Consider the following 13,081-nt stretch of genomic DNA (forward strand, 5'->3'; position numbering starts at 1 on the left):
GGAGGAGCACTTTCCCCATTTTTATTACAATCTACACATGAAATGTGCTTTCACTTTGATTTATTATTATAACACCTCAGCCTGCAGTTTGTGTTTTATAGAGATGCAGAAAAATAGTATTCAACACTGAAGTCCTATATTCTGGAGCTGGAAGTTGGTAGCACGCACAAGAAGTCAAAATTACTGTCACAAGCATGCAGTCAGTGTATTTCCCAATTTTCACAGTATGCTACTATTCATTTTGCAGAACTCGTGAACCTTGCAGAAAACTGGCTTAACTCTCAGTCTATATTTAGGTATATTTAAGCTCTTCTGTGTCAAGTGCCCTACCTTATTTGCATTCATTAGTAGAATATAGGGCGTTTAATTTTACAGCATCTCTTTAAAATAGCTGAAGAGTTGCTGGTTAAAATGTTCAGGGGTTTATTAGCTGTGTTGTTCTCACTTGCGAGTAGCTGGATAGTTGTTGATACTGTGTGATTGGGAAAAGGAGGACTTGGGAGTTCTGAATTAAACACAAACAAATGAACAAAGCCCTATGAAGGACAACAATGAAGGACACTTTTCCATACTGGAGTGAAATAAGCCTAAGTATGGCATTTGTACAGTGACAGTTAACTCACTTAGAAAACCCAGTCTCAAAATTCTGAAGCCTCACTTTGCAGATACTAAAGATGGATGAATAGAGGTGTAGTTCTGAAGGTCTTCACATATTTTTGCAAGCTAAAGCCACAAAGAGATCATGGTACCGGGCTAAAGCTATGCTGTATGTAAACTCTGGAAACTGGAAGGGACCAATTTAAATAGTTATTGATCATCATGGTTTTTTTTGAAAATTACTACGGTATTATGACATCACAAGAATCAGATCTAACTGGTAGCTGCCAGCACCACATATAAACAGATTTAAAGTTTTGACATTAGTTTTAATGTTTGTAGCTACCGAGTGAATTCAAACAAAGACAACCCAACACATGCCATTAGACCAACTGATTGGACTATTTAATATTTTTTTTATAAGCTTATTTTATTTCTTTGCTGTACAAAGGCGGAAATGCAAACCATCTCAATAAATCTACATCAGTAACTACCTAGACATCATACATATATACAAAAAGCCCAATTATTTAACTTCAGTGTTGATACCATAATTCATGCAGAGCTGGATGCAAACAGTGCAAACAGCATCTACACAATGTAAGGCATAACTCATGATATTTACATCGTGTTCCATATAGTGAACGTTTCTGATACCCCAGTTTGTTACATTTCTATTTGACAATCCTGCTTAGTAGTAGTGCAGCCTCAGAACTGATTATTATATACATTCTCATAAGGATCGTGGATCATTCCAGAAATAGTTTTCAAATTTCCATTTTCAGAAGAAATCCATTTCCTGTGTTTTCTGTCAATTAAAATTATTTCATAAGCTAAAAACATCATTTTCCCAAAGCTCAGTAGATCACATGCAATCATGAAAACAAAGCTCCTAAGAGCAACTCCAGGAACTGTTGTCTTCTGACTTTGGAAGATAAGCAATCCTGTGAAAGCACTCAACCAACCCACTGCTGTTTTAAATTTAAAACACTTTGGAACATTTCAGGTTAGTAAGTTTGCAGATCCAAGTGGCTTTGAAAAAGCTCTGTAACACAGATATTTACATTCTTTATTAGATTTTTGAGTTGTAATTAATCTGTCATCTCAGGTGGTTTGGTTTTTTTCTTCCCCCGGAGATCTCACTTTGACAGGAAAGTAAGAAAAGGAATACGATTACTGTCATTGTAGGAAATACAATTGAGTCATTTAGCAAGCAAAATAAAAGGAAAAAAATATGCCTAAGATTAAAAAGTCAACTCTTCCCCTCAAATATAAAGCAGCACTACTAAAAATAATCTATCATTTGTGTTCTGAGCTACTGCAATTCCCGCCACGTTTATTTTTAAACCACAACATCCTGCAGCATTGGGGCTCTTGAGAGACTAAAATCCAGCCATTCTTAAGAGACCAAAATACTACACCTCCTCTTCTGTCTGCTCTCCCTTAGACAGGACAGTAAGAGCAAGAGCAGCACACTCTCGTTTGAAACAGCATCTTAACTCTCACGACAAGAATTTCAGTGGAGCTGCTGGACTCTTCAGTGAAGCAGCTGAGAACTGACACACACTGTTCCATCTGCAGAGCACAGCTCCATCAGGAAACCAGTAACGAGCAAAGGAAGGAAAGGGGTCAGGGAACAAGAGTGCCATGCTATGTGTGCATGTGCCTGACTCTCTGACCTCCTGCTGTTATGAGGTAACACAACAGCACAGACTCCTCTTTCACACGTTTCCTATACTCCCACACATCTTGGCCCACAAACTATGTCCAGAAAATTATGCTTGTACAGTAGTTTTCAACTTTATCAGAATGGTATGCTGGTCTTTAAAAAACACACACAAAGATAAAAATGTAAAAGGAAGGCACTACCTTCATCAGGAGGAACTGATGGCTCAGTTTCAGAAGTGACATTATCCGCATCTTCAAAAGTTTTGGCACCTGGCTTCTCTTGTTCCACCTCACAGAGATACACATCAATGGGCCCTTTTGTGCTCTTCACGTGTACTTTTATGCAATCCTGTAAAACAACAACTTGCATATAAGTGAAGGAACAAATCTTATTTTTGCACATATTTTAAAATGACTAGATTAAGAACAGAACAATTACAATTGTGTTACTAGTTCTACATAAATTATGACTATTACATAGATTTGTAGGCCAATTATTAAGCACCCTTAAGCTAACAAGGTTTCGTTTTTGATGAACATACACCTAACGAATCTTTTAGTCTTTTTACTGACCTTTTGATATATGACCAAGATTTACTATACCTTTACTAAGAGTAACAAAATGTAAAACTTGACAAATCAATGCTATGGATCAGAAAACAAAATCAAAGCACATAGCAGCTTTAATAACATGGCAAAGCAACTAAACCATATTACTTTTACTGCTTTCCTTCAGAAGACATCACATTGCAAGGCACAGAGCAAATCAAATTTAATGGGCAACAGAAAGAAGATTCTGTTCTAAGTACAGCTTTTTAAATCCTGCCTTCTTTTGCTTCAGGAAGCCTCTGAAATCTTATCTTTCTCATCTCTACAGGATGAGTACCAGCTCCTTTTACCAGTGAAGCCACTGGAGATCTACGCAGTGGATCTAAGTCTTCTGGTTCTATTGATTCATATCTCCTTTTCCTATATCACCTCCCTTTCTGTGCACACAGCAAGGCAAACTTGATGACTACACTATTATGAACGTTATAAAAATACACTGCAAAAGGAAAACAGAATTAAAGCTCCATTTGTTGTCTTAACCTTACTTCCCGTATTTGCCCTCTTTCACAGCACTATTTTAAGCAGCGGGTTCCCAGTATATATGCCCTGATGCACCCAGTCACACTGCACCTGCAGAGGGCAAAGCTACAGCTCTTCCGTATGGCCTGAATGGGAGGATGCGTGATGTACCATGAGGTGAGAACAGGGCACAACCCCCCACCTCCATGAAAAATCCATCTTGACATGATCTACTGGAGTGTCAAAACATTTTCTTTTATCAACCATACTGTGCATTTCATGGTTTAATATTATAGTAACAATAGGTGTCTACTCATTAAGACAGCATTTACACACTGTTAAAATCATTATCAAATCATGCTTATTGCTTTGTTTTGTTAGATTTACAATTTTTGTAGATTTTAGTATACAAACAATAACAGCTCCTTGGAAGTTTCATTATTCTAATAATTATCAAACAAACTGATAGTAGAAATAAATAATATTTATTACAGCTGTTCCAGTCTCTTTAGCAAAACCAAATAACTAAAGCTCAGACATGTTTATTGTTTAACAGTTTAGGTTAACAAAAAAATACTGAAAATAAGTTTCTTAGACTATTATACCTACAGCACTGTTAAACAATAAAGTACCAATATTTCCTATACATGACAAAGAAACTAGAAGTCAATTACTGATTGCTACTGCAAAAATAAGATTTGAAAACTTTTGTTCCCTTAAGACAGAAGTGTATAAAACTTACTTCTTTAGGAATTGGTATTTCCAATTTGGTTTCCTCTGGAGCTTTGATTGCAATCACAATCTGTTCTTGAAACGCCTGAATGCTACGGATATCTTGATATGTCACATAAGCTAGTGTATACATTGGTCAAGGACTCCGTAAAGTAATTTACTAATGGGCAGAAGCAAAGAGTATGATGTTAAGATACACTGAAGCAGAATACCGACTAAAGAAAAGTGGTAACTAGTTCAGCTGAGGTTACTTTAATACTAGCTTTGTAAAATTAAATATTAGCTAACAAGTCAAAAACCTTTTTTCTTTATCTCTAGGAAGGAAAAAGCTTAAAAAAAACCCACAAGATATTCAGTATTAAAAAACCAAGCACATTTGACAAATAGTTTGCACAGATGCTGTCCTAAGTCTACAATGCAGAAGGAATGCTGCCCTTGAGAAAGTACTTCTTTGGTTTAGCAGGGGAGCTGGACTAGATGATCTCCAGAGGTCCTTTCCAACTCTGAAGATTCCGTGATTCTGTTTTGTAATAACTATGCACACAAATAACTTCCTGTAAAACTATGGAATTATTTTCTTAACCAGAACAGGTAAGGTGTAATGAGAAGTCTTCCTGATATCATACAGAAAGTGGGCCCATTTCATTTGAGCACAGACCTTAACATTCTGCCAGACAAGGGAGCCAAATAATATTTTATTGTAACCCAAAGCCAAAATCCAATGTTTATGTCATTAAAAGAAATCCCTTTTCTGTTATCAAAACCCATCTAAAAGATAAGACTGCTTTGGAACCTCTCCCAGGAAAGAGAACAGTATTAGAACACAACCAATGTACCAGAGTCTCTTCTCAGCAACAGGCCACTGGGACTCTGTTTTGGGTCGTCTTTTTTACCTCACTAAGCAACTCAATCTGAAGTCAAGACCTGCCTCTGAGACAGCTTTACTCTATAATGGAGAGAACAAGGTGATGGGCAGGGTATTAAGGCTATTGCCCCACTTCCATTCTTCTGCAGAGGAAAGCTCACACAAGTAGTGCTCCTCTGAGAACAGGCTAGACTGCGCATAATACGGCAAAGCAGGGCACATGACTAGCATATACTAATATAAAATAACCAAGAAGTTTCCTATTATAAAATTAATTATCAAGTATTACTGCATACCTGTGGTATCAGACTACACCTATTACTAGATACCTGAGTACTTGCAACCAAAACCACATGTTAAAGTAATGCAAGAGTAAAAAGGATATTTTGCATTTTCTTTGTCTTCTGTTAGTTCAAATAACTGATGAGCACAATCCTTGATTAATTCATCCAGAGCTTCTTCCATGGCTGACAAGTCAGAAAGTTCATCTTTAAGGTTTTGCTGTTCTGATGCTTTTCCAAAAATTTGGTCACGATTAGAACCTCTAGAGGAATATGAAAGTTGTCCAGTGTGTTTATATAAATAAGAGCATGTTTATTGAACACAAAGTACACTAACAGAAAACAACAAGGAACTCTGGAATTCTTTACTCTGCTCAAATACGCTTCATTGTGCTTTTGCACTTGATACTTGTTAATATAGTAATTCAGATAGCCTAAGGCTACAGAAGAACTCAAAATATTTTTATCTATTAAAAGTAATTCAATATACTTAAAAATACTCTCAAAATTATAAACACAACTCAAAATTGTTGAGTTTCATTGTTTCAGAAATTATAAGTTTCAAAGCCAACTCACATCCACTGGATAAGATTCTTAGATCTTTTCCGAATTAAGTGGATTCCATCCAACACATTGGTGATGTCATACACTCTTCGTTTTCGTACTCCAAGCGTTGTTGCTACTTCATTTAAATCAAGGACACCGTCTGGAGCTCTTTTGACAAGATCCATGAATCTTCGGGTCAAATAAACCAAGGATGCATCAAATCGAGGCTTTTTGACTTTCAGAGTTCCTGTAAAGTTTCCATAGAATATTTACGGTAAACTACTACAGAAGTATGAAGTGTTCATTAAAAAAAACATGGCTGATGAAGTAGCAATGAAGACAGAAGTCTGAAAACACTGTCATTCTTAACGCTGACATTGCAATGCTATTATATAAAAGTCTATTAGCTACATATACCTTCATTTGATTGCAACGATTATATCCTAATAGCAAGCACGTATCTTCATGCTGTTCAACATTCATGACTTCAGACAGCTAGTATGGACATTAACAGTTGTGTAATTGTATGTTCTGTAGGACGTGAGCTCAGACTACTCAATGAATACCAGGGAAACCTTCAGTTAACTATAGATAACGTCAGGGTATTGCCAGAAAACTGAAGCCCTGTCATCTGCTCCATGACACTGTTAAAGGTGGTTGAGGTGTTTTGTTTGTTTTTTTCCCCTCACGTCCTTTCGGCCCAGATTAACCAGGAGATCTCTCTGATAACATTCAGGCATGGTTCAGGATTTAGCCTAGTTTCAGGGACTGTTTCAGGCTGGATGTGACCAGTCTGTTCTGGAGTCTGAGAACTCAATATATGGACAAACTCTGGCTGTACTATTTGGCCTCGGGGCAAAAGCATTGGTGATGCCATTGTTTCATTTACTAATGCAACAAAGATCTACAGATACCAGGACACCACAAGTTTACCAGAGATCCCAGTGCTATGTATATCCATTACCAGCATGCTTGCAGAAACAGCAGCAAAGTTTCTGGTGAAAAGCTTGTTTAACTTTGGATTGTTATTTATGTATGCATAAGGCATAGAAAAGTATGTATTTTTAAAGCACAAAAAAGACATGGTACACACACGTGCATCTGATGCTAGAGTCCATGACAGACTGTCAAATCCTGCTGTTACTTTTCTCCTGCAAAGCAAACCAGGTATTTCAAATCTGATCAAACTGTGTCACTGAGTAATATTCCAGTCTAATGCTTCAAGAGAATGTGCGTATGCGTTTGTGCAGATGGGTGCACACGGGTGCACGCGCAAGGGAACTTCCCTAGGAAACACTCTTCAAACACTTCAGTATTTTTCCTGGGATGAATGAGACATGCACTTTTACTCATAAAAACATACTCATGGGTATATCATACCCATTCCGTGGCTGCAAGTTTGTGTACTCTTTAACATGAATTGACAGGTTCAACAACTCAGTTTTGGACTGTGTTACTGCGAGATGGGTGAGACTATTCAATTGGTGGGAACAAACAAAAAACCAACACAAGTTCACTCAAGCTTGTATTTACATTTGTTAATACCAGTCAAAACCCAACATTTGCTAGCACGATATTTCGTTTTTCTCTAACTCACGTTTCCCAAAAGTTATTTTCTTTATAGCAGTGAGAAAGTATACTTGCGACAGATTTAAAGAGGGAAAACTATGAAAACGTGTTGCGTCATATCTGTTATGTCCTTCAGTGTGCAGCATTCCTCCTGCTCTGCCTACATTAAGTATATAAGCACTTCTCATTTGTTTACAGCATGTACTCAGCATTGTAAAAAAGCATGAAATACTTCAAGAATAGAATACTTCACACATGGAACACAGCAACTTACTTCTCACAAACTGTACGTCATTGTCCACATTCAGGTTGATCATTGGTGGCTGGGGAAAAAACAACAAAAAAACCCAACTGATATACACAGGAAGCTTCTCCAGAAAAAATCCTCAAATCAACTCTAGACGCTACAGCCATCAGAGTGCTGACAACTCAACAGATATTACAGTGAAGGAGTGTCACTGGATAGAAGGGATACATACTCATTAATTCCTGTCAGAATTTTCTGCCCTTAATCTCAGCACGTGTCTTGGGAAGCAGGAAACATCACCAAACTCCCTAATGCTCAGGCAATGATGACAACACAGACACCTGTATAAACTCTGCAAATACAAGCTTCAGCTTGTAACAGCTGAAGTAACAGCTCACATACAGAAAATACACTGCTATTATACAGCATTACAATTATTTTGTAGCAGACTTCCAGACTGGCAGCAGAGTCTGCTCTGGTCAAGAAACTGACATGGCAAGCCTAAGCAGGTACTTCATTCCATCCCTCACCCAGATTTAACAAAGGGAGTGTTTTCAGATTCAGACTCATTCCAGTTGGAAGAGACTTGAGAAGGTCTCTGGTCCAACCTTCATCTTCAAACAGGAACAACCATTAGATCAGAGCAGCTTACTCAAGGCTTTATCCAAGTGTGTCTTGAAAATTTCAAGGGACAGAGGCTACACCTTTCTGGACTTCCCATTCCACCGGTTGCCCATCCTCACAGTGAAAGTTTCACTTTACATCAAGCTACAACCTCTCCTGCTTCTTTTGTTTCAATTCATGGCTATTTTCTTTCAGCCTCCCATCATACATGGCTGTGAAGTGTCTGGCACCAGCCTCTTGTTAACTTCCTTGCAAGTACTGAAGGGCTGCTGTGGCTTAACAAGCTCCCTCAGCACTTTATCAACAACCTTCCTTCACTGGTGGGCCTAAAACAGGACACAGCATTCCAGAAGCAGCCTAACATGTGCCAACTAAAGAAGAATCACTTCCCTTGATTTGCTGGTTATGCTCCTGCTCACACAGCCTCATATGCCTCAATGCCAGGGCGCACTGCTGGCACATGTTTAGCTCACTGTCCATCAGGACCCCCAGGTGCATTCAGCAGTGTGGTCCCCCAGCCTGTACCACTGCAGTGTATAGGCCCACGTGCAGAACTTCACATATGTATTTTCAGCTTCCTTGGTTGAAGTTTGAGGTGTCTGATGACCCATTCCAGCCTATTCCTAGCTGTCTTTGGCACCTTCCCCACCTATAAATATGAGGGTGCTTCCCACATCCTCCTCCTATCAATAGGACAAATTCCAGGACAGACCCCTGAGGACCTCCACTACACTTTCAGGTAAAGTATGAACCACTAACCACTCCTCTTTGAGCCTGACAATTCAGCCATATTTTTTTTTACTCATCTAGTAGTTTACAGTCTCTAACATCCCAACTCAAAGAGAAGGATACTGCAGGAGACTCAAAAGTCCTGCTAAGGCTATGGTAGATGACATCCAAGGCTTTGGATCTACAGATCTAGTCATTTCATCACCAAAGGTAATCAGTTTGCAAGTACAGTCATGTCAGCTATTCCCAATTGCCTTCTCCTTCATGTGCCTAAAAATAGCTTTCAAGAGAAATTGCTTCATGATTTTCAATGGACTAGAGTGAGGCTGACTAAGCTGTAGCTAACCTCCACAACCTCTCAAAGATGGTAAGTGAGCAACCTCACAATGCCATCAGCCAGCTCTCAGCCCTCTCAGGATTTACCCCAAGTGGGTCCTATGGACTTGTATGGGTTGATGTTTCTCAAGAGATCCCTAGCTTGACACTTTTCCATTGCTGTTTGTTCCTCTCTTTGAATCCTGTTTCTTAGACACAAAGCCTAGGGGACATCAGTTCTGAAGACCCGTGCAAGAAGGCCAAGTACTTCAGCCTTATCTGTGTCTGCTCTTCCTAAATCACCTGCCCTGTTTAGCATCAGGTTCAAACCCCACCTTCACCACTAATGTAGCAGTAAAAGTTCTTCTTGACTAGCCCTTGCTAGTTTCAAAACTAGTACTTCGGCTTTCCTAGCATCATACCTATGTGTCCAATGTTTTTTATCCTTCTCCTTTATAGTCTGTCCTTGCTTCCACCTCCTGCATGTGTTCCTTCTGCACCCCACCTGCAGAGTTCAGGCATGCTATACTCATCCCTCAACACATTTACTTGTTTTTGAGAATATCAGGATAGAATGTCCCTGTGCTTGTATGATGTCCTTACAGACATCCACCTCTTCAGCTCCTCCAACTTTCAAAGTTGCTGCCCTCAAAGCTCAGCTACCTGTTGCCTGAGTAAACTGGAACCCTGAAGCCTGAATATGCTGAAGTCCAGGTTCTGTACTCTGCTACTTACCTTCCTCACTACACCCAGGGTCTTGAATTCCATTATTCCATGGCCGTTGCAGCCAAGGCTCCTAATGATTACCACATCCTTGACTTCCCTGTTTATAAGAAGTAGATTCAGGAAAGCATCACCTCTGGTTGACTCATCTAAACACCTACATAAGAAGCTGTGCCCAACAGCTTTTGTTTCTTACAATCATATAATCCAATAATAAGAAATTTCCAGTTACCAGTATAAAACCTTACATAAACACAGCTGAGGAAATCACCCCTTTGCGCTACGGTTAACATAACTACATTTCCCTTTGCCGGGCAGCCTGCTAAAACGCGACGGAAGAAGGACGCATCACACTGCCCCTTTCGTGCGCCGCTCCGGCTAGGCCTGCCACATCTTTCCCACTCGGGGATCTCCTGCCGGAGAGGCGTAAGGAAGGACTTAGGGAAATCTCCTTAAAACCTCCCACGGTGGGAGCAAAGCGTTCCGCCCTTTCCCCATCCACAAGCAGCATCTCCCTTCCCTGTCCGCCGTGTACCTCACTCACACGCAGCGTGTCCGGCCGCAGCGGCCTCAGATGCTCCCACTGGGCAGGGTTGGGGGGGTTGGCCGGGTTGGCCATGTTGGCTCGGCCCCGCCTCCTCCTTCCTCCGGCCGGCCGGCCGCGGCCTAGCGCGGCGGGAGGCCTCTCCCGCCCTGAGGCGAAGCGGCGGAGGGAGGGCGGGCGCTCAGAGGCCTTCAGGACGAGCCTGCGACCCCGCGTCGGAAGAAGGCGCCGGCATCGCCATCCCCACCCCACCTCCGGCAGGAGGGGACGGCCGGGCCCTCCCGCCCTCACCGCAGCCCGTTATGGCCGCTTCTCCCCTCCCCACCCCTCCCCATCCCCCCGCCAGCGGACGGTTGGACGGGAGAGCGGAAACCCCGCCCCTCCGCAGCCCGCGCGCAGGCGCGCAGACGTGCGTGCATGCGTGCGTGCGTGCGCTCCCGCGCCCACGCTCCCCCCCCCCCCCCCCCCCCCGCGCGCTCTCCCTCCCGAGTCACGGCGCGAGCGAAGATGACGACGACAAACCTCCCTTCCCACCCTTCACGCTTCCTTTACCCAGCGGCCCCTGCGGCGCGCTCGCGGCGCCGTCGCCACGCCCACTCCGGGTTTCCCGCCCGGCCGCCTGTCATAGGCCCCGGGGGGGGCGGGGCGACCGTCGCTTCAGCCCGGCGGGCGGGTGTCGCCTCAGCGGAGCCCTCCCCTCTGAACGCCGGGAGAAAGGAGACTTCGGGTGTCGTCGGGATTGGTGCTTGAGGGGTGTCGGTTGATGAGAAGCTCAACATGAGCCAGTAACGTGCCCTCACAGCCCAGAAAGCCAACCACATCCTGGGCTGCAGCAAAAGAAGGGTGGCCAGCAGGACGAGGGAGGTGATTCTGTCCCTCTACTCCGCTCTCGTGAGGCCCCACCTGGAGTACTGCATCCAGCTCTGGAGTTCCCCACATAAGAAGGACATGGACCTGCTGGAGCAGGTCCAGAAGAGGGCTACGAGGATGATCAGAGGGCTGGAGCACCGCCCCTGTGAAGACAGGCTGAGACAGTTGGAGTTGTTCAGCCTGGAGAAGAGAAGGTTCTGGGGAGACCTTATAGCCCCTTCCAGTACCTCAAGGGGGCCTACAGGAGAGCTAGGGAAGGACTCTTTGTAAGGGACCATAGCGATAGGATGAGGGGTAATGGTTTTAAACTGAAAAAAAAAAAAGGTAGATTTAGATTAGATATTAGGAAGAAATTCTTTAATGTGAGGGTGGTGAGACATTGGAACAGGCTGCCCGGAGGAGTACTGGGTGCCTCATCCCTGGAGGTGTTCAAGGCCAGGCTGGATGGGGCTTTGAGCAACCTGGTCTAGGGGAACATGTCCCTGCCCAGGGCAGGGGGGTTGGAACTGGATGATTTTTTTTAGGTTTTCCAACCTAAACCATTCTATGATTCCTCTGCTCTCATCACCCTCCCAGAGCAGCAGAGAAAAAATATTTGCTCACCCCTTTCCTTCCTCTTTGTCTTGTCGGTGGGGTGCAGCTGGCAAGGGGAGTTTCCTTAAGCACTGCAGTGGGCTAAAATGGGGAAGTTCTCACCACTTTGGTTACTGCAAGGAGGGAGGTTTTTCTTCCCTCGATGTGCAGCATGAGCAAGGAGAGAGCACCCTGCCCAAGCACCATCGTGTAAATAGGTGTGAGAATAATTAGTATTGCTTTATTGTCAAATAATCTGCTTCTGCCACGACTTGCTAGTATAAGAAGGCCAAAGCTGTGTATGTCACTCGCCGGGGAGATAAGGGTCCCATGCCCATGTCAAGAATAAGTTAATGATGAGATGTTTGTGGGTGAAGGGCTGGGTATGTTCCTTTAGGGCCAGAGAGGAGCCAACAAGTGTGGCTTGTCTGAACTAAGACTGTTGACTTACCCCTCAGAAAGACGTCCCAGATCCTTTCCCAAATCTGAGCTCCATTGCTCCTGCCCTTTCTTCCACATTTCTGATAACCTTTTACAAGCACTAATTGTTGCCTTGGTCATTTGTCAGCATCAGCAGTAATCTCAAAATTTCCGATTTAGTAGGTAACTTCTGTTTGTCCAACAAAAACATTTCTTTAAAACACAACACCTTGTTAAATTGATTGCTCTTTATGGCAGTTAATTTTCCTCTACCCTATCGTACCATAGTCAAGTCTGTCATGGAGTTCTTTTGCTTAAAGAATTTGTGAACTATTTTGCTTCCCCCACCTACACCTTAAGTGAAATTTCCAGTCACTTCCCTTCTCTGCCCTCTGGGCAGGCACTCTGGAGAAATGTGAATTTCATTGGTCATTGTGTAAAACTGCCAGTCAGGTATGAGGAATTCAAAGCCATGAAGAATTTAATTCATCTTCTAATATGCCAGGCTGGACGGGTCAAATAACACTATTATAATCTTGAAAAAATACTGAATTAATTTTCATTTACTAGCTGTTTCATATCCCTTCAGGTTAGACGTTCTTTTGGAGTAGTTTATGTCACCACTGAATGATCAGGTGCCTTGATAGAGGATCGTGTTTTCTTCACAGTAACCAATTTTCAGCCAGTTACTTGCATGCTAATAATTGTCT

At 42.4% G+C, this 13,081-nt stretch overlaps 1 protein-coding gene across 1 annotated transcript; it reads right to left on the reverse strand.

The window, feature by feature from the left end:
• Positions 1 to 980: 980 nt before the first annotated feature.
• E2F6 (E2F transcription factor 6) lies at positions 981 to 10,818 on the reverse strand. Its single transcript, XM_082481857.1, is given in 8 exon segments — positions 981 to 1,722; positions 1,724 to 1,739; positions 2,467 to 2,614; positions 4,076 to 4,189; positions 5,315 to 5,474; positions 5,788 to 6,004; positions 7,601 to 7,649; positions 10,500 to 10,818. Coding segments are annotated over 8 exon segments (822 nt in total). The 5' UTR covers positions 10,584 to 10,818; the 3' UTR covers positions 981 to 1,688.
• Between the last annotated feature and the right edge of the window lie 2,263 nt (positions 10,819 to 13,081).

This window comes from Vanellus vanellus, assembly GCF_965231255.1.
Source record: "Vanellus vanellus genome assembly, chromosome: 3".
Lineage (NCBI taxonomy): Eukaryota > Metazoa > Chordata > Aves > Charadriiformes > Charadriidae > Vanellus > Vanellus vanellus.